Source organism: Lissotriton helveticus, chromosome 6, assembly GCF_964261635.1.
Source record: "Lissotriton helveticus chromosome 6, aLisHel1.1, whole genome shotgun sequence".
Lineage (NCBI taxonomy): Eukaryota > Metazoa > Chordata > Amphibia > Caudata > Salamandridae > Lissotriton > Lissotriton helveticus.
The window spans coordinates 104551588-104574858 of NC_136067.1; the positions used below are offsets into that span (position 1 = coordinate 104551588).

Below are 23271 nucleotides of genomic sequence, written 5' to 3' on the forward strand. Positions count from 1 at the left end.
AGCCTTTATTCAAGGTGAATCACATACGAATGACATTATTGGTACATTTCAAAGTAATGATAAAAAGTCCCCAACGTTACAAGATATCCTCACACTGCCAAAGTTTGTAGGTGTCCTGAAGATGAATAGTGAGGTTGTTCCGGAAGTGTGGTGAAAGGACTGTAAAAGAACAAAAGCTTGAAGAGGCAGAAGGAGGTCTGAATTGAAAGCCAGAACAAAGAGAGCAAGAAAGTGTGTGTAAGGCGATCAAGGTGGATTGATAGGGTGAAACAAGTAAGTGTAGACATCTGAAAACAATACAGAGACAATGGTATTTGAACTGACCAGTGATTGGAGGCCAACCAACCTGTGCCCGGTAGGAAGCAGTATGAGTACGACAGTCGAAATTAAAGAGTTGACAGATACAGGAGTTTTGAATGAAATGGATGAAGAAGATGTTTAAGAAGCCCAAAATAAAGTAAAGAACAATAGATGATGTGGGCAAAAAACAATACAAAAGGGGGATGATGGACGGAGCGCTTGAACAAATCAAACACTCACCCCCAGTCAACTGATCTGGGTTTAATCCATCACCATTCTTTAGTTCACTCAGCCACCCCAGTTCAGACATGGCTATATGCAAATCAGTCTGACCCTGTGCCTCATGGGAACAGTCCAGCCCGAACTGCCAAGCCATGTCTTCCCTCGACCGGAAACAAGCATCCTGGGACCGGTTTCGGATTCATAATCCTCATCAGCCAGGCTATCTTGAATCCAGTGGCCAAGTGAACAAGGGACTGACATCTGAGCATACCCTGCCACACTTAGGGCGAACAAAGCGATACAAAAGGGGATGATGGACGGAGCGCTTGAACAAATCAAACACTCACCCCCAGTCAACTGATCTGGATTTAATCCATCACCATTCTTTAGTTCACTCAGCCACCCCAGTTCAGACATGGCTATATGCAAATCAGTCTGACCCTGTGCCTCATGGGAACAGTCCAGCCCGAACTGCCAAGCCATGTCTTCCCTCGACCGGAAACAAGCATCCTGGGACCGGTTTCGGATTCATAATCCTCATCAGCCAGGCTATCTTGAATCCAGTGGCCAAGTGAACAAGGGACTGACATCTGAGCATACCCTGCCACACTTAGGGCGAACAAAGCGATACAAAAGGGGATGATGGACGGAGCGCTTGAACAAATCAAACACTCACCCCCAGTCAACTGATCTGGGTTTAATCCATCACCATTCTTTAGTTCACTCAGCCACCCCAGTTCAGACATGGCTATATGCAAATCAGTCTGACCCTGTGCCTCATGGGAACAGTCCAGCCCGAACTGCCAAGCCATGTCTTCCCTGGACCGGAAACAAGCATCCTGGGACCGGTTTCGGATTCATAATCCTCATCAGCCAGGCTATCTTGAATCCAGTGCCAAGTGAACAAGGGACTCACGTCTGAGCATACCCTGCCACACTTAGGGCGAACAAAGCGATACAAAAGGGGATGATGGACGGAGCGCTTGAACAAATGAAACACTCGCCCCCAGTCAACTGATCTGGGTTTAATCCATCACCATTCTTTAGTTCACTCAGCCACCCCAGTTCAGACATGGCTATATGCAAATCAGTCTGACCCTGTGCCTCATGGGAACAGTCCAGCCAGAACTGGCAAGCCATGTCTTTCTGGTAAATAAATAAATAATACCTCTATTTTTGAATGAATATATGAATAACAGATAGCTCAATAAATAAGAGTCAAGATTCGAGGTAGTAGGAGTTTGCAGGTTTAATACAGCATAAAGGACAGGAACAGGACAACCTGCACGGACAAGATCTGGGATGGCTAGCTAGCACCTTAATAACAGTACACAAGCATATATACTAAAACAGTTGCATTACAGTGAATTACAGTAGGCGGAGCAGTGGGTGTGGTCAATAGCAGTCGCGAAAGATAAGGGTGAAAGTGGGTGTAACAAGAGGCGTATACATGGACATGTGATGTAAACGTAACAGAATATGTCATAAATGGGGCGGAAACATGGAGGGGGCTACCTAAGGAGCCGGGACCTCTAACCTAATGGTGCGCGCAAACTGACAATGACGTGTTACTAGGAGAAGCTGGGGGCTATGAACTCTGCGCTAGGAGTAGAGACTGAAGTCTGGAGAGTCAGGGCGACATGTACCTAAACCCTATCTAGTATCTAATGTTTAGAGGACATGTTGATATAAACTAAGAGTCAGGAGGGGAGAGGCTAACAGACTCTAAGACTGGAGCATGCATTATTCTACATGTAGTGCGTTGAAGAATATTAAATGACCATTAAATGCAGTATTTCTCTTACATGGAGACGTAAAGGCTAGACAATGACGGAAACTATTGATGCGATTCAGTAGCTTAGGAATGCAGCGAAGGAGGGCTGGACTGATAACTAGAATCATAACATACTCTTGGCAGACTCGTAGGCAGAGCCAGGCCGAGCCGGGCACTGCGAGGCAGGAAGTAAGTGAAGGGTCGAGGATACAGGTGGGGGCTGTATCGCTCCTCAGCGAGGGCTCAGGAGACAGGAGCTGAATCTGGTGTCCGGGCCCTTTTGAGGCCTAGAAACGGGGACTTTTCAATGAAATAACGTGCACACTGAGAAACGTGGCAACGTAACTTTACATAGGCCTAATACTCGTAGCTTTCACGAGAACTGGAAACTGGCATACTAGAGATGGACACAACTGTAATTGCGTCTTTAATCAAACATGGGGAATACATATGCATATTAATCATGCATACATAACATAAGATGGGGAACACGTAGGGACACAGAACATGGCAAAATTTACTTTTCCACATTCCCTCCTTGTCACTACGTTTCCATCAGGAAACATCAATATTCATGATACCATCTATCATTTCATACAGTATCATTTGCTCGTCTCGAATTTTCTTGGAACGGGATTTAGAACGGGACTTGGGACTAGGAATACAAGAGGTAGCACAAATGCCACAAATCGCAGGGCCACATTGTAAACAGAGGCAGCAACTGAATATGATCGCTACTGCAATACCTAGAAATGACAATACTTTCCATCCCCAGACGGAAATTATATTCCAGAACCAACCGGACCATGTCCAGGTGCCTGGATTTTGGTGTAACATATGGGCAATATTATGGAGTCTGGTAATAGCTGAATAAACAGACGGTGCGTTATTAGGAATGAAAATGCAGCAACTAGATCCGATGACTCTACATGCCCCGCCCCTATCGGCCAGTATGACGTCAAGGACGAGACGATTCTGGAGCACGACAATTCTCATAAAGGATTGCTCTTCGGTTAAGTTACCTAGAGCAGAGGTAGTCTCAATCACTACTGCTTCGAGGGTTCTCGTTAATCTACGTATCAGTTTACTATTCACAACAGTACCTAAATAAGGGAAGACACCTTTATTGATATCTATGCATTGTTCTAGAGCAGTTTCAGTATAATCGACAATCAGAAGGTCTCTCTTGTGTCTAGTATGTACTAGGTGGGAATTCCTATGATAGTCAGGTGGGGCTAGGAAAACTGGTGGCAGTAGGAAGGCAATGTAACAGGTTCCCTCCCAATCGAGGGGCAGACGAACATATGCGGTCTGATCACAAACAAAATAAGAATGACGTGAAGCTTTGAAAATAGATTTCCTACTGTCACTATACTTGATAATAGTAGTACAATCACTATGGCCTACATGTACGGAACCATTATTTCGGACACATAATTCGCCTTTGACTGGTAATACTGACATAGCAGGTAAGTCTGGAGTAGAATCAGACTGAACATTCAGGACCATGAAATTCGAAGAATAATTACCCAAATTATAAACTTCATTTTCTAGATCTAACCCTGTTCTGTGGGGAAGACCTTGCTTGTCTGGGAAACATGTACTGTTAAGAAAAGACATATCTGTTGAGGATGACATTAACGTGGACCATGCTCCACACGAACCATTATGTGAAAATGGATAAGGAAAGAGTGGCAGAACTCCCTTCGGTGTCTGGAAAGGGGGGAGTCGACCACACACCCAACAATTAGTGGCATTGCTGGTCTGGTGTGAATAATGTAACATGCGGATAAAGGAATTATTTTGCATAGCGAGACGATATGAGAGTTCATGAGGAGGCAGATCACTAAACGTGTGCTCTACTGTAGCATTAGCAGACTTATTTACATGAGACACTGGAAAATACAAATAAAATGCATAACATGTGCAGGTAATCATAAGGCTGAGATATAGCAGAAAACATAAAATAATAGTGCAACTTTTAGAGTTCTCACTAACTCTCTCTCTGTGGGGGTCTATTATATACATGTCAGGAACCGGTCTAAACGTTTCACCTAGGGGAGGACTTAGACAATCAAACTGGCTGACTTATTTTACTAGACCTTAATTTAAGCTTATACTCCTGCTGCGGAGTTTTTTCTAACGGGGAGGAATCTGTATCATTGTCTTTTGCGGGACAGTCCTTAAGAATAGTACTTTGGCAGTCTTTACAATCCTCGGAAATGTTCTTGGTAACAGGTTTTAGTCCAAAAAATCTTTTCACATGTGACAGGTGGACCCAGCCCTTCCTGCCTTCCAACTTGACGGCAGTACGGGTGGCCAGGAGGACCTGCTTGGGCTCCTTCCAGCGGGGCTCCAGCGGACTTGAACGATCAAAATTCCTCACAAGAACCATGCATCCGGGAACGATTTCATGCGGTGCCACCTCGGTATTGTCTAGAAATGCGGCGGCAACCTGTGAACGACAAGAGTGTAGGGCAGACATCAAGGAAGCTAGGTAATCTGTCAGCATATTACTTGAAACATCTGTAATACTTCGAGGTCTAGGTGTACCCCAAATGTAAGGGGGGCGGCCGAATACGACCTCGTACGGGGACAGACCTGATCTGGAATGTGCGACCATGCGCATATAAAACAAAGCGACTGGCAGAGCTACTAGCCAGTCTACACCTTTCTCTTTACATACTTTGGCGATGCGGATTTTCAGGGTCTGATTATGTCTATCTACTAGACCGGCTGCTTCAGGATGGCGTACACAATGGAACTTCCACTGGTACCCTAACAAAAGGGAAACATGTTTCATGAGCTCAGATGAGAATGGCTGGCCGTTATCAGAATATACGACCCTAGGGAGTCCGTAACGGGGGAAGAATTCACGAACCAACTGCTTGGCAGTGGTCGTGGCTGTGTAATCTGGGACTGGATATGCTTCTGTCCACCTGGACAAAGCGCATACAACTACAAGGACATACTTGAAACCTCGACATCGCTCCATCTGAATATAATCCATCTGGAGGACTTCAAAAGGGTGGTCAGGGGGCTGGAATCCACCTTGTTCCACCGGGACACTTTTACCTGGATTGAACTGGCAACATATCATACAGGTACGGACTTTCTGCTTGGCTGCAGCTCGTAAATGCTTGTTGAACCAAATGTTCTGGATACTGTCTAACATAGCTTTTTCTCCTAAATGGGCTGGACTATGTGCGGTATTGATAATGACTTGAACCATAGAGTCGGGGAGAAACCATGTGGCTTTTCCCTTCGTTACCCATCCCTGATCTGTCTGGACCCCTCCTTGTTCGGACCATTTCTTGATTTCATCGGGAGTAGCATGTAACTGGATATCTATGACATCTTGAGTAGGGTCCTTAACTGTCATACAGGTAGTCAGATCTAGAGTGTGTGTCGGTGTCTTATTAACTGGAATGTCTGGAGTCTGTGCTGTAAGCTTGGCTGTGCTATCTGCTAGATCGTTACCTTGAGAAATAATGTCAGTAACTTTCGTATGTGCTTTGCATTTCATGACGGCAATAGATGTCGGTAAGTGTATGGCATCTAACAGAGCTTGAATAAGGAGACCATGCTGAATCTTGGTTCCATGAGAAGTCATGAAACCTCTCTCCTGCCAGAGCACTCCAAAGTCGTGTACGACTCCAAATGCGTAACGTGAATCTGTGTAAACATTGACTTTCAGGTTCTTGGCGTGTATGCAGGCTTGTGTCAGAGCGACTAGCTCTGCTGCTTGAGCGGACAGAGTGTCAATACGGTGTGTTTCTATAACTTCAGTGTCAGTAGTCACTGCATACGCGGCTACTAGTTCTCCTGTACTTGTTCTCATACATGAACCATCCACATAAAGTGTCAGGTCGGGATCTGGTAATGGAATATCTGTCAGATCTTGTCTTGGCTTAGTCATAATGTTAACTACTTCCACACAGTCGTGTGTGGCAGGATTCGAATTAACTGACGGTAACAGTGTAGCGGGATTTAGAACGTTGCAGCGTCTGATTTCTATGTGTGGCTGGAACAGTGTCAGTTCATAACCTGTTAAACGTGCAATTGTCAAGTGCTGAGTCTGTGTTCGGTTTAAAAGAACTTCCACGGAGTGTGGAACTTGTACTGTCAAGGAATGTCCTAATACTATGGAATCACTTTGTCTGATCGCTAGTGCTGTGGCTGCAACTGACTTGAGGCACGCAGGCAGAGCCTGGGCTACAGGATCTAGTGTGCTCGAAAAATAAGCACAGGGCTTGTATTGTCCTGCTTGATCTTGTGTGAGAACAGATAATGCTGTACCTTCACGTTCTGTGACGAAAAGTGTAAAAGGCTTACTGTAGTTCGGTATAGCTAGAACTGGAGCTTGGCATAAAGCTTTCTTTAATTCATTGAAACTAAGTGTATGTTCAGATGTCCAAGGGAGGACAGTCGATACGGCTGCCTCCTGTGTCGTTAACTGTATCAGTGGTTTGGCTAGAAATGCATACTGAGGAATCCATTGTCTGCAATAAGAAGTGAGGCCGATAAAAGCACGTACCTCCTTCTGGGTCTTGGGCTGAGGAAGACTCGCTATTAACTGGATACGGTCAGGTGTCAACTGCCTACCCCTCTTGGACAGTAAGTGGCCTAAATAGATCACTTGCTGGACACAGAATTGAAGCTTCGAAGGGGACACCTTGTGCCCCATCTCGGCAAGGAAATACAAGACTGTAAGTGATGCTCGCTCGCAAGCACGTTCAGAACGGGCTGTGATCAGTAGATCATCGACATACTGGAGCAGGGCAGTGTCAGTTGGCATGTGAATATTGTCTAGTTGTCTCTTAAATGCTTGACTATAAATACTTGGACTTTCTGTGAAACCTTGAGGAGCTCGTGTAAATTTATAGCTCCTTCCATTTAAACAAAATCCGAAAAGAAACTGGCTGTCTGGATGAATGGGGACACTGAAAAACGCGTTCTTGAGGTCTATGACTGTAAAAAATGAGGCTTCGGAATCAATGGCTGTCAATAGGGAAGAGATATCTGGGACAACTGGGTACTGGGGAATAATACATTTATTGAGTTCTCGAAGGTCAATCACTAATCGATATACTGGGGGTGCATTTGGATCAGTACGTTTCATGACTGGAATGATCGGAGAATTACATACATTGGAGTCAGTTTCTACAACTACTCCTTGAGCGATGAGCTCGTCAATAATTTTGGATAAGGCTGTTACAGCCTCAGGTGGCAATCTGTACTGTCTGATTCGTGGTAACACTACACCTGGCTTGAGAGTCACACGATGGGGTGTGATTTGCATATAACCTACATCAGTTGGACCTTGCGCCCATAGATGCTGCGGAACATTGGACAATCTCGGATCAAAATCTCGTAATACATAGTGACCCTTGAAGTCACGTAGGAACAATCGTATTCCCTCTGGGGAGCAGCAAATAACTGCACCTAATTCTTGCAGTGTCTTAATACCTAACAGATTTTCTGGACATGACTTCGTAAGTAACAGATCAGTAGTGCGGGACAATGGACCTACTTCTAGAGTAACTGGCTTAGATATCTCGTTTACAATAGGCTTTCCTGAAAATCCAAGGGAAACATTTCTAGAGCCTGAGAGCGGAGCCCCTGGAACTTCGGCGTGACTGATGGTGGTCCTACTTGCCCCTGTATCGATCAGAAACTTTCTGTCTTTCCCTAATACTTGACTGTGAACATAGGGACCTTCTTGATCTACAGGAATCTCGATGAGAGGCAAGCCTACCTCCCTCTCTAGGCTGTTTCATGAATATGGCTGATACTCTGGATACTCGGACTGTGCATACTGGTACATCTGCTGTGTAACATGCTGTGTTGCAGCTATAGGCTGCGGTGCTGGAACTGTCTGTTGTGCATTCTGTGGCTGAGAAATCTGTGAAACTTGTTCTTGTCTAGGCGGACGTGGTCTTTCTTTAGTCTTACCGGTAGCTATATTGTGTTTCAGAACTGCACACTCGTTTATAAAATGACCTGGCTGTTTACAATAATTGCAGGTCCCTTTAACGGGAGCTGCAGGATGACTGGCTTGATTCGTACCCCTCTTCTGACTGTCTTGAGGAACAGATTGTGCAACTAGTACTTTCATTTTCGTGTCTTTCATACGTTTCCTTTCATGATCTTGCTCTTCTCTGATTCTATTCTGGTGATACTGGAGCATCTGTAACATCTGGGACGGGGTACTAGCTTGCCATGTACTTTCGACTTTCAAAACTCGATTCTTAACTTGTGGACTTGAATTCTCGACTAATTTAGTAACAAAAAGATGAGGGTATGACTCGCTACTCGTCTTCAAGCCACTGTGTTGTAACTACAGTCAATGTATAACCTCTTTCCCTGTTCCTCCCCTTTCCCCCCCTCCTCCTTATCACTTGTTGGTACATTCCCCTGGACAGCCTGGCGCTCACTCTGGAATGTTGACAGAGGGAGCCGGCTTCCAGGTTGACAAGCTGACGGCATTCTGTTGAGTTTACTAAGTAATAAAAGGAACTGGAATATACTCCTGTGTCCCTCATCACTACATTTCTTGGCGACGAAGGAGAAGGAAACTGGGCCAGGGACAGTTATTGCCGTTTCCCTGGAAGTAATTTACTGCTTGTTGACGGAGAAAATAAGGTGTAATGGAGCCGGCAAATCAAAGAATAGGAGGAAGCGAGTGACCGATGCTGGCTGTCGCGAGGAGCTGCTAAACTTCACAAGTAAGGATATAAGGAGATAAAAGGCAGGCCAAGTCTGAGACTATTTGAAGGACTTTGAGAGGGTTATTACCTTAATCGGTTGCCAGATCGGGCCTCGCGTCATCTGTTTTGACTTGGAAGGGCAATGAGAGGGCAGGAGCGGAATTGAAGCGTGGGGGCGGCGTGTCATCGCCCACACTTGTGTGCCGGGTTGGGCACAAGCTGCGAACTGAGGGGAAGAGTGCGCTGTACCTAGCCGTCTAGCCGCGTGTCTTAAATCAGCCAATTTTCACGCAGATCGGAGGGCGGTCAGCGGAACCGATCACCCCGTTTCCTGCAGTGAGGAGCCCTGAGTTTATCGCCCTGCACGAGGCCCTGGCGCGTTCAGGCAAATAACGCGCTGAATGAACATTGAGGCTGACCGGCTTTACCTGAGGCTCTCTGCGCGCACTAGCCGACGGCGCTTACTGAACTTTCACGTATAGCAGAGCGCTTACCGGAAATCTCTCTTAGAGTGCTGAGGTGTCGAAAGAGGCAGCTGTTCCGTCTGGTGTATGCTCGGAGATCAGCTCCATTCGAAAAGCGGCTTCTTCATGACAGGAACTGTTTTGAGGGGAAGCTTCTCCACAGGAAGTTCCCGCCAGTTAGAAGGAGAGCAGGCAGTTCCATTGGACATAATTTCTTAACAGTGGAAGCAGAAAGAGGACTGCAAAAAAAAAAACCTCTGGGTTAATTATATTCCCTCAAGTGTTAAAAGCATTACGTGGCAAAATAGGAAGTGTTGTTTTAGTTTTTTTTTTTTTTGTGGTAAATACAAGGGTGTACCACTCAGCTTAGAACTACAGCAACTAAAGGCAGGGAGTCATTTTCACGTCTTTAGGGTATTGTTGCTCTCATTTGAGAAAATATAGACCTACAAGGATTTTAGGAACTTTATGGCAATGGCAGGTGCAGGAATGAGCCAACCCCCACCTTTTCTCAATGAATTAGGAGAACCAGTTATCCCTTGGAGAAGGTGGGAAGGTATCTTCAAATCTTATTTAATAGCGATAGGGGGCAGCAACTACACTAATATACGCAAACAACACATATTGCTACATAATTTGGGCACACATGGGAGGAAAATATATGAAGATATAACAGGGAGATTGATTGAGGATGAGCAAGAGGAGGTTGAGGAAGGTGTCAATGTTTATGAAAGCACGCTGAGGGAATTAGCGACTCATTTTAAGGAGAAAACAAATGTGGTGATGGAAAGACATAAGTTCTTCAAGAGAGTACAGAAGAGGGAGGAGAAAGTGAGCAATTATATAGCTGTGTTGAGAGGCTTGTCAGCCACATGTGAGTTTGGTCAACTCACGGACTCTTTAATAAGAGACCAATTGGTGAGGTGCACCAATGAAACCAAGATACAAGAGGAATTACTAACCAAGAACCCCAATCTTGAGGAAGCAATAAACATAGCTAAGGGCTTAGAGCACACAGCACGTTGCATGAGGGAAATGAAAGCTACAGATGGTACAAACAGAGAGAGGTCTGAAAGCAAAGTTAGTACAGAGAGTGAAACGGTCTGTAAAGTAGGGGACAAGAGTAAAGAGGTTAATCGCAGCAAGCCTGGTTCCACGGTGTGTTATAAATGTGGTAGTCCCAATCACTTGGCAAATAACTGGAAGTGTCCTGCAAGGAATGTACAGTGCAGAAAGTGCAACCGATGGGGGCATTATTCTAAAGTATGTAAAGCACCTGGCAGAGCAGTGCATGTCATTGAGGAGTCACCCCAGGAAGAGGGAAGGGAAAAATCGTATATTTTTCAAGTGGGGGATGAGGAAGATAACAGTGATAATGTGTACCCCAAATGTGATGTCTTACTCGACGGAGTGATGTTTAGTATGTATGCTGATTCGTGCTCCCCATATACTTTAGTAGATAAGAAAGTGTTTGAGGATAAGTTTGCCAACCATCCTGTAAAATTGTTGCCACCAGACATTAGTCCCAAGGGTTACAACAAGGGGAAGATCTCTCTTGAGGGAATGGTGACCATGAGAATCTCATTTAAGGATAGACACACAGTAGGAAAGGTGTATGTGTCCACGAGAGGCTCGACCCTATTGAGCTGGAAACATCAGAGGCAGTTGGGAATCATACTTGATCCAAACAACAAAGAGCAGGTGTTGTTAATTGACCAAGAAGGTATATCAGAGAATCTCACCGATGAGTTCAAGGAAGTTTTCAGTGATGGATTGGGGGTATTTAAGAACTACATGCACAAGATTGTGCTAAAGGAGGGGGCGGTGCCAGTGGTGCACAAGACCAGGTCTATACCTTTACGCATGAGAGAGCCCCTCCAGCAGGAACTTCAGAGGCTAGTCAGTGAGGGAGTCATCACAGAAATTGAGAGTTCTGCCTGGTTGGCCCCGATTGTCATCATGGCCAAAGATAAAGGGAACAGCATAAGACTCTGTGTGGACCTGAGGGACCTTAATGCGAATATCCTTGTGGACAGGTTCCCTCTTCCCAGGATAGGGGAAATGCTAAGCACGATCAGGGGTGCCAAGTATTTTAGCGTGCTGGACCTATTCTCTGCCTATTACCAAATCAAGCTTCACCCGGATTCCCAAATACTAACAGCATTCACCACCCCATTTGGAAATTTCAAGTTTCAGAGAATGCCATTTGGATTGGCATCGGCAGCTGCTGCTTTCCAAAGAGTCATGCAACATGTGTTAAAAGACTGTAGGAACACTATCTGTTTCCAAGATGATATCCTGATTTTTGGAGGTTGCGAAGAAGAACACAATGAAATGGCTAGAAGAGTGTTGGAAAAGTTGAAAGAAGTGGGCTTCACCACGAAGCCTTCTAAATGCAAACTAGGAGTAAGTTCGGTGGACTACCTGGGACACACCCTATCTGAGGATGGCATCAAACCAAAACATGACTTAGTGAAGGCAGTGGAGGATGCTCCCATTCCCAAGAGTAAAGAGGACATACTATCTTTCCTAGGTCTTGCGGAATACATGGCTAAATTCATTAAGGATTTTGCAATGGTGTCACAACCGTTAAGAGACTTGATAAAGAAGGACAGTGTTTTTGAATGGGGAAAGGAACAGGAAGTGTCTATGAAGTGCATAAAGAAGGCTATTATTGAAGCCCCGTACATAGGGAAGTTTGATCCAAATGGGGCAACCATTATCTCTACAGACGCCAGCAACAGAGGCATAGGGGCAACGCTGGCGCAGAGAGAAGGCAACCAGATAAATGTGATAGCTTTCGCATCAAGAACACTCACAGTATCTGAGAAGAATTACTCCACCATAGAGAAAGAGGCTCTAGCTGTCTATTGGGCCATCTGTCACTACAAGTTTTTCATTTGGGGTATTCCATTTGAAGTACAGACCGACCATAAACCTCTGGTCTCATTGTTCACCAAGAAGGACATGGAAAGCATGACGCCTCGAATAGCTAAATGGGCAGTGGGTCTACAAGCTTACAACTTCAGAGTATCCTATATACCTGGACAACAAAATAGAGTTGCTGACTTCCTATCCAGAGCACCCGCAGATGGAGAAGAGGTAGAGGAAGGGAAGAGTAGCTCAATCCTGGAGGTGCGTCTAGCGGCAGTGGAAAAGGAGTCATGGGAAACCCAGATGGAACGTGATGATGTCATGAAGAAGGTGAAGAGGTATATACTATCTGGATGGCCCAAGAAATGCAAGGACATGGAGACAGAGATCCAGCCATATTGGAACGTGAGGGAGGATCTATCAGTGGAAGGTGACCTAATACTGAAATCAGGGAAAATAGTCCCACCAGAAGCCTTAAGAAGTAAAGTAGTGGATCTGGCTCACGAGGGACATCTAGGCAGAAGTTTGTGCAAAGCCAGACTTCGTGCAGACTACTGGTTTCCCACCATGGACAGAGAAATGGAGGACAAGGTGCGTGATTGCTATGCGTGCGCCCTGAGTGACAAATCCAAGATCACGAGGAGAGCACCTTTGTCACCTGTTAAAGTTCCGGAGGTGCCGTGGAGCAAGTTAGGCTTCGACATAGCGGGTCCTATCCATGGCAAAGGGCCCCAAGACAGGTACTTATTGGTCCTAGTAGACTACTTTTCAAGCTGGATAACTTGCAAGACCGTTCACAATGTGAGCACCAAAGTCATAGTTGAGTTCCTGAAAGAGGTGTTCACACTAGAAGGCATACCCTCAACACTGGTGACAGACAATGGTGTACAACTGATCTCAGAAGAGATGAAGGATTTCCTCAAAGACTGTTCGGTGACCCATGTTCGCACGCCGCTGTATTGTCCCAAAGCTAACGGGAAGGTGGAAAGAGTGAACCGTATGTTGAAGGAGTGCATACAAGTGGCCAACCAAGCGGGGGAGAACATTGAGGAAGCCATAAGGGACATGTTGTGGGCATACCACACCACGCCGAAGTCCACTACAGGATGCACCCCCTTTGAGTTGCTGAGGGGAAGAAAAGCTGGCACGAAACTCACACCCAGTTGGATGGGGAGAAAACAAATAAAGGAGACTGATCACAAAGAGATCAAGAGGAGAATTGAAGACAGTCAGCAGAAATACAAGGAATGGTATGATAAGAAGTGGGGAGTGAAGGAGAGAGAATTTCAGGAAGGACAAGGAGTCTATGTAAAGAAACCAGAGAGACTGTGGAGAGGAGGAAACAAGTTCTATGCCCCCAAGACCATCCTGCAACAAAACAGAAACTCGGTGGTTGTGGATGATGGTAGACTATGGAGTCATGATCGTGTGGTTCCAGCAGAAGGGGGAGAGCCCAGGGCAGTAATGAGAGGAGTGGGAGGCAAAGACATCAGGGAAAACATCAGACTAGACAGAAGGAGTGACAGAGTTAGGACCTCTCCTCAGTGGCACAAACAGTACATATTAAGATAGACACACATACTAAAGTCATAGGAGCCTAGGAACACCCACCATTAATCATCCGGTCTTTTCCTGTTATTTCCCTTAAGGAGGATGATGTGTTGTAACTACAGTCAATGTATAACCTCTTTCCCTGTTCCTCCCCTTTCCCCCCCTCCTCCTTATCACTTGTTGGTACATTCCCCTGGACAGCCTGGCGCTCACTCTGGAATGTTGACAGAGGGAGCCGGCTTCCAGGTTGACAAGCTGACGGCATTCTGTTGAGTTTACTAAGTAATAAAAGGAACTGGAATATACTCCTGTGTCCCTCATCACTACACACTGTTTATAATAAAGCATTTCTCAAATCTAGAATAGAAATCACTAGTGTCTTCGTCTTGTTTCTGTTTACAGGCTGAGATTGCATCCCAGTCTTCCTTTTTAGTGGCTAATAATCTGGGCAAAACTTGTATTAACAATTCTGGTAATTCTTTACATTTCTCTCCAAGACCGGTACCTGGTACTCGTAACTTATCTTCAGCTTCTAGAACTGCCCAATCGATCTTTTTCTCTCCCACCTCCCATTCTTTTTCCTTGAGTTTTTCGTATACCCCTGCGGGCAACAGGACTTTTAACATTTTAATTATATCTGGATACGTGTATTCTCCCATACGGAGCATGTCTTTTAATTCTCGGTGGAACCCTGCTGGATCTTTGTCATGACAGGGAATTAATTTCTTCATCTCTAAGAGTTCCATTTTTGTAATCGGGGTGTAAACAAATACTCTTTGCATTTCACCATCCGCTGTCCTGACTGGGTGTACTTCTCGTAACGGATTCTGTCTGTCTATGTAAAAGGGTTTACTTTCTGGGGGTGAGACATGAACAAAATGCGGGTTCAAGAACATACTATATTTGTGGCGCTGTTCTAGAATGACACTAATTAAATCGGTACCTAAACCTTTCCATCTATACTGGAGTAACTCGTTCAGGACATCATGTAACGGACCTGGATCAGAATGTTGACCCTCATACAGAGTAATGAGGTGCTGGATCATATACATACCCACCAGTCGTTGCTCGGCTGGGGGCAGTTTCAGAAACATTTGTGCCACTATTTCATCTGGAAAAGTGGTAGAATCAGTAATCCATCGGACTGCTGATCGGGCTAGTTCTTGTTCATGCATAGTACTTAACTCACTGTAACCGATTCGTGATTTCAGAATATGATTGGTAGCTTGAAATACTTGTTCTAGAGAACCTTGTTCTGGTGCTGGATGAGGAACAGTTTTCTTGTAGTCTAGACGTGAATGTCGGTCTGGAAATCTAGATTTTCCTACATACGCTATTCTGGCGGGATTCTCGTCCTCTACCTCTTCAGTAGAAGAGTCATTCTCCTTCTCGCTTACTTGTGCTGCTTTACGTTGTTCGTGTAACCTTATTATTTCCTTACGAATTCTCTTGTACATACTCTCTATACTACTGATAGTTCTGTGTTTACCCTCGGCTATATTATCACTCCACCTTGTCAGGATTCTCATTTCGGCCGGATCTTTGGTCGGATAATCTTGTTCTCTTATTAAACAATTAATCAGAAACTTTAATAACATGAGCTGGATCTCAGCTTTCCTTTGAGACATGGCTTCGCCAATACTTTCTGGATCATCCCCTGTACGGATGAAACGATATATTCTGTCTAGATCTTCTTTCATATTCGGTAGGGTGTCCAAATACCCGGTCACCCGTCTTACACGGATGGAATATATAACTGTACTATCATCACCTGCAACTGGATCATAGCGGCATTCAGTGAGAGCTCGTCGGATATCTGCAACGGACTTATATTTGGGCGTACGCTGTAACGCACATTCATGTAACTCGACTAACGTTACTCGTTGGTGTGGCGGCGGGGTACCAGGAGGACCTCCTCCTGCGGCCCCTAAACTGGAATCGTCGACTGATACTCTTCGTGCTGGCGCGGCGGGAAATTGTAATGTGGGCTGGACCGGGGGTACCGTAACAGGTACTCCGGTGACTGGAGGAGCAGGATTTACATTATTTACAGGAGCTGGCGGAACAGGATTTGCATATTCTGGGACTGTGTCGTCCAAATAGGACGAAATAAAAATATCAGCTGCGGTCGGTTTGTGACGTAGCTTGATCGGAACTAAGGGTGGCGGAAAATTACTGGATGCCTCCGGGGTCGCTTTCGGCAAGCCCTCGGCAAGAAGAGGATACATACCCTTAATGAGGGCATGCCTCTGTCTGTCTGACTGTTCGATTTTAACTCGTTCACCTATCTCGATTAGTTCCCTTTCTTGGGCTCGTTCTAAGGATTCTCTACTTAGTTCTGACTTTCTGATTTCTTTTTCGGTTCTTTTATGAGATTCTTTGCGCCATAACTCGATGGCATCTTTCTGTGACTGTCTGGCTTTCTTTTTCCATAATGCTTCTTCTACTCGCATGATGCACTCGGCATCCCATGTGCCTGATACAAGCCATCTATACTTTTCTTCTAACTGTTTGGTATACTCTACCCATAAATCTAGATATAATATGGCACTTATGCCATGCTTCTGATACATAAAATGACCTGGACTGTCCCTAGGCGGGACAGGAACTGCTGCTTCTAACAGACCTTTTCTAGTTTTCAACTGACGTAGTTTCGAAAATAAGGGCATGACTGAACTGTAATCTAGACACAATACAATACACAATGAACACGATAACTACACCACTTTCATACCACGACATTCAAAATACATGAAGAACATTTAAAATAACAGTTCGAACAGAATACTACCTGGAATACTGAAAACAGAATACATGAATTTTCTCGAGAACAGAACTGACTAGAACAGAAACTAGATGCACTGCTAAAACAGTACGAAACTTACCGGTCTCATAAAGAGACACGTCAGGACCCGCATCCACCGAAGTGGACACTTCGTTTTGGGTCTGTGTACCACCAAAACCCACGGACCAGAGTCAATTAGATTGACCCTGTCTAGATACTACCCCAGCAACGGTACTCACCGGGCAGCAGGAACGGAAGGCCTCGGACTGGACTGGACTGCTTCGACGCCGGACGGACGAACTTCGGACTTCAGTTACGGGTGGGCCTCCGGATACCTCGGACCTTGGACTCTCGGCTTGGGCTCTGGTCGGGACTCGCCGCGTTCCTCCACCGCCTCGTCTGGATGCTGGACCGCCACCTCCGTCTCCTCCGTGGGCCTGAGGGATACTTGAAGCAGAAATATCTGCACGTGCACGGTATGGTTCCGTCACGGCTGCAGAGGGTCAGGGGGCCGGCGTGGCTTCACCGGCGCGTGGGGAAAGGGCAAGTCCCTATTCGGGCGCCATTATGTGGTAAATACATAAATAATACCTCTATTTTTGAATGAATATATGAATAACAGATAGCTCAATAAATAAGAGTCAAGATTCGAGGTAGTAGGAGTTTGCAGGTTTAATACAGCATAAAGGACAGGAACAGGACAACCTGCACGGACAAGATCTGGGATGGCTAGCTAGCACCTTAATAACAGTACACAAGCATATATACTAAAACAGTTGCATTACAGTGAATTACAGTAGGCGGAGCAGTGGGTGTGGTCAATAGCAGTCGCGAAAGATAAGGGTGAAAGTGGGTGTAACAAGAGGCGTATACATGGACATGTGATGTAAACGTAACAGAATATGTCATAAATGGGGCGGAAACATGGAGGGGGCTACCTAAGGAGCCGGGACCTCTAACCTAATGGTGCGCGCAAACTGACAATGACGTGTTACTAGGAGAAGCTGGGGGCTATGAACTCTGCGCTAGGAGTAGAGACTGAAGTCTGGAGAGTCAGGGCGACATGTACCTAAACCCTATCTAGTATCTAATGTTTAGAGGACATGTTGATATAAACTAAGAGTCAGGAGGGGAGAGGCTAACAGACTCTAAGACTGGAGCATGCATTATTCTACATGTAGTGCGTTGAAGAATATTAAATGACCATTAAATGCAGTATTTCTCTTACATGGAGACGTAAAGGCTAGACAATGACGGAAACTATTGATGCGATTCAGTAGCTTAGGAATGCAGAGAAGGAGGGCTGGACTGATAACTAGAATCATAACATACTCTTGGCAGACTCGTAGGCAGAGCCAGGCCGAGCCGGGCACTGCGAGGCAGGAAGTAAGTGAAGGGTCGAGGATACAGGTGGGGGCTGTATCGCTCCTCAGCGAGGGCTCAGGAGACAGGAGCTGAATCTGGTGTCCGGGCCCTTTTGAGGCCTAGAAACGGGGACTTTTCAATGAAATAACGTGCACACTGAGAAACGTGGCAACGTAACTTTACATAGGCCTAATACTCGTAGCTTTCACGAGAACTGGAAACTGGCATACTAGAGATGGACACAACTGTAATTGCGTCTTTAATCAAACATGGGGAATACATATGCATATTAATCATGCATACATAACATAAGATGGGGAACACGTAGGGACACAGAACATGGCAAAATTTACTTTTCCACATTTTCCCTGGACCGGAAACAAGCATCCTGGGACCGGTTTCGGATTCATAATCCTCATCAGCCAGGCTATCTTGAATCCAGTGGCCAAGTGAACAAGGGACAAAAAACAAGCATTCAAGAAGCAGTTTAAGAGAAGAAAAGGAAAGACAGGGTTTAGGCGTATGGATTTTAGATAGATGTAAACATTTCTCAACTGCAGATAAAAGTTGTTTTGAAAGACACGTTTGACACGTCGAAGATGATTCCAAGATTTCTAGCTGAAGGAGAACACGGAATAGGGTTTAGGGAAAAGTGATTAGAAGTTAAGGTAGTTATAGCTGAGGGAATAGGGAAGAAGAGAATCTATTTTTTTAGGGCTGCATTTTAAGGAATGCGACAACATCCAGTATTTGACAGCAGAAAGACAGGCAGTGATCGGATTACTGGCAGAATCAGTAAATGAAGAGAATCAGAAATGGGTCTAAGAGCTGTCAGCGTAGAAATACGAGTTAAAATCAAAAGAAGCGATAATGAAAACTAAAGGAATAGTGTAGATGGAGAACAGAAGTGGGCCAAGCACAGAGCCTCTCGAGCATAGGACAGAGCACAGAAAAGGACAGTGCCCCTTTCCAAAGAACTGAGAAGAAGCATTTAGCGAGATAAGATTGGAACCATCCAAGAACGGTACCAGAAATCTCAAGAATAGAGAGAGAGTGGACAAGAACAGTGATCCACCTTGTCTAAAGCCGGAGAAAGATCAAGGAAGATAAGAATATAGAGGACTGTATTGTAATGAGTGTGAAGGACAGTGTAAGAAAGAAGTGCAGACTCAGTCGAACAGCCAGGACAAAAGCCAGATTATACAGAAGGAAGAAGATCATTCGTCCGAAGTAAAAAAAAGAGCTGGGAAAAGACAATACATTCCAGTATTTTAGAAAGCAATGAATATAAGTTGAGAAGTTAGCTGAAAGTTAGAAATATCATCGCTGTAGGTTTGAATAATGACAAAGTGCCAAAATACAAGAAATGAGAGTATCCAGATCCTCAATGAATGAGGTTGGGGGCCTGGTGGGTGATAGATAATGAGAGAGGTCAGAGGTATAGGCTGGGGAAAAGAGATTTAAAGTGACATTCAAATGACGGAAAATATGCAGCAGTTGTAGAAGCAATCCACTGACAGTGACAGAGTAGACCTTCCTGTGCTGTCCACTCCAAGGGAAATGAGAAAAAAATACTCGGTTGTAGTTAAGGCAGCAGAGACAGTTGAATCATTCTCCCCTAGCCTTGTTTCAGTAACACACTGAAACTGAAGTCTTATGGACGGAAGGCATCTAAAGCAGTGACATGTTCATTAGCTAAAGATCTGACAGTCCAGAGACCTAGCTGCATATTGAGAGGTGAGTAAGAGTCCAGTATTTGAGAGCAATACTGAAGTCTAAACTCTAAAGCCCCTGATTCTAGTTATGTTCTTGAGGATTTTGTCCTAGATCCATTGTGTTCTGTGCTTGTAGGGTGTCCACCTCTTGTCACAGAAAACCCTGGTCCATGGAGCTTTTGTCAGTGGTTGCTTCCAGATGGGATATTCTGTCCCCTAAGGCATGGATGTTCTTCTTCACTTTTTGATGAGCTTTGTCTGTAGTGAATTGTTATCTTCTTTTAGTCTTTGGAACGGGTTATCCATGAAATATTTGGTGACTGGCGAGGAGTTTTGCTCTACATCCTAAGGAGCTTTTTTGATCTTCGCTTCTGGTCACTCTTCAGAGCAGAAAACAAGTCCTTTACTTTTACTTCCTTTCACTCATTTGCTGTTGCCATCATCTAGAGCTGTTAACTGGAAGCGAAAACAACAATTGATGGACAATGCAGAATAATGTCATACATTCACCCCAGTACAGAGATCTGGGCCTAAATCCATCCCCGAAACCAGTCCTAGGATGCTTGTTTCCTGTCCAGGGAGGACCTGGCTTGGCAGTTCGGGCTGGACTGTTCCCATGAGGCACAGGGTCAAGACTGATTTGCATATGGCTGGGTCCAAACTGGGGTGGCATGGTGAGCAAAAGATGGATGGATTTAACCCAGATCTCTTGACTGGGGGTGAATGTTTTGATCTGTTCTGCATTCCGTCCATCACTTGTGTGTCTTTTGTTAACGGGAAGCGAGGCATTGACATGAAGCAGTTTTCCCCGAGGGTCCTTCTTGCTATAGTAGTGTCAGACCCTCCACGGACTGGTGCAGTTTGTGGCTCAGCCTCTTGCCCCTGCTGTGCTCCTGGGTCTCTCTGCCTCGTTCTCTTCAGCACGACTTAGGATATTTAAAAGTACCAGGGGTTCTCCTCTGTTTTCGTGAAAGGTGACATCTTAAGTGCGCAACATGTGCTTTCCACAGTTACGGGTTGATTATAATATGTGGCCTCTCTTTGGACCTTTGATCTGGCTCAAGTCACTTGTGACACCACTGAGTCCCAGAGTTTCTCAAGGGGCTTTGTGGCACTTTGACTTTAGTGCTGGGCTATATTGCTAGTACTCAGGAGCCACCACCAGGCTTTATTTTGCATGTGGCCCTCTCATTAGGTCTGCTTTATAGTTCCGGCCTTGAGGCTTCACAGATTACAGATCACGTTGTCCCCTCCCACTATGTATCTGTCAGCACCTTGTCCACACGTGGCCTAATTCTGCTGCAGGACCTCACCAACTCTCCAATGTGCCCCTTGCTATTATACCTTGTTTTGGCCCAAGGGCCTGCCCACACACAGCTGCAATCTGGTCTATTTCTATGCCCAAGGCTGCCCATCATCCATTTTCGGTTTCTCCACCTCTGTTTCATGGGGCACCCGGAGGTGGCACAGTCCATCCCCAGTGTCTTACAAAGTGGGCCCCTGTGCCAGCTTGGAGGAGCCCCCTCACTGTGCAGCTCTGATGCCCCTCATCCGCAGACTGCTGTCTTTGCAGCATTGTGCTGCAGCCCTCTCATCCTTGTTCTCACCAAGGGCTCTGTAGCGTTGAGCCTCGCCTCGCCATCTCATGCCTCCTTCAGGTTGCTCCAGTAGGGGCGAAGGGATCGCGAAATACTCTAGATAGGCTGATGCCGGCGGGCCGAGGTGAAGGGCACCTGTCCCATGTCCCACTCCATGCTGGCCTAAGCCACACCCAATGATTTATTTTAACCTTGTTGTTAAGTTTATTTCATGTATCCCACTGCTTTTTAGTCATATTTAGAATATAACCTGTGGTTTTCTGGTCTTGAATTCATGTGAACAACATCTGTGTATCCCATTCTCTTTCATTCGGATTGCAGCAGAAAAGGGACCAATAAGCAGGAGGAAGAGCTGCTGCTTGATTGCTGCAGTTGTTCCATGAGGTGTTTGCAATAACTGTTCTGGGATACCTGTGTATACAGTGGTTCCATACCATTATATTTTGGTTTTTCAGCCTCGGAAGAGCTTGGCATAGAGGAGGAAGAGGGCGTGATGGAGCTGGAGCACCCGGAGGGACTGGCCCTGGCAGCGGAGGAGGAGAAGAAGGAAGGTGCGGTGGCCTTCATGGTCTACACCTCATACTGGAAGGCCGTGGGCACCTGTCTGTCGGCCTCGGTCCTTCTGGCCCTTCTCTTGATGCAAGGTACGAGACATGCACAGTGGTCGTGTCACACTGCCTGAATAATGTGGGTCACTGACCAAGAAAACAAGGGCCAGATGTATGAAGCTCAAATGGGTTTGCAAACGTCAAAATTAGCAGAATTTCGGCGTTTGCGAACTCATTTGAGCAAAATGGTATGTATGTAGCAAATTTCAGTGCAAAATAAGGAATCGCAAATTTGCGATTCCTTAAATGCAATGTATGATGCAAAAAAATTTGCTAATTGTCCCTAAGGAATCGCAAATTACCACCAACTTCAAGTTGGTGTTAATTTGCGAATTTCTTGAAAAATGCCCATTTTAGCATTTTTCAAAGTGCCATGTGATGCACATACATGCCCTTACGGCATGTATGTGCACCACATGTGCACCCATGCTTATTTCAGGGGTGCAACAGGGTGTCCTTTGGACACCCCTGCACCCTTGAAATTATTCTCAATTTGCGATTAGCAAATTGCGAATCGCAAATTGAGAATAATTTCACATTCATTCCTATGGGAAATTATTCCTTAATTGCGATTAGCAATTTGCTAATCGCAATTAAGGAATTTTAAGAAATCGCTAAAAAATAGCGAATTTCTACATACATACCATTTTGCAATTCTCAAATAGCGATTCCTTAAAAATCGCTATTTGAGAATCGCAAAAGTGTATCTTGATACATCTGGCCATATATGTTTTTTATCGAATTCATTTAATGCAAGGAACTCGCTATATTAACTTTTGCCATTCACCAGCCCATCTGCGCAACACTTCCCCACATACATGCACATAACAGACAACCTTCATACATGCCCTAGACACAATGACGTTATGGGGACTAACTGTGATGTCCTAACCACTAGACAGTCTCCCCGCATCCCCGAAGAGGTACAAATAGAAAGACCCCTACACTTGGACCAGATCACGTGGGTTGAGTCACTCGCATTCGGAAAGAGGGCGCACCTTGGGTGTCTTTTTAAAATAAGAGCAATTCATGGGCAAGAGAGCAAAACCTTTCAAAGCCATGCTGAGGACTATTGGCCAACCTGTAGAACAAGGGTTGGGACACTGAAACCCCTGGGAGGGCAGGGGTCAAACAAAAATAACTTTTCTCCATAAAAGTGGTTATTTATTTTATTTTTTTTTGGTTCGTAAGAGTTTTATTGACATTCAACTTCATAACATTCAATTCGCCTACATCCCTCAGGCCGGCTACATTCCTCAACCATATGTGAAGGGTATAATTTACACAGCTGTTCAGCCGACAACC

At 45.3% G+C, this 23271-nt stretch overlaps 1 protein-coding gene across 2 annotated transcripts in view; it reads left to right on the top strand.

The window, feature by feature from the left end:
- The window catches only part of ABCC10 (ATP binding cassette subfamily C member 10), a 255940-nt gene that overhangs the window by 157145 nt on the left and 75524 nt on the right, over positions 1 to 23271 (top strand). For both annotated transcript variants that reach the window (XM_078647432.1, XM_078647433.1), the window contains exon 12: positions 21814 to 22002. In XM_078647432.1, coding sequence (XP_078503558.1) covers positions 21814 to 22002 — 189 coding nt within the window. The remainder of the gene's footprint in view (positions 1 to 21813; positions 22003 to 23271) is intronic.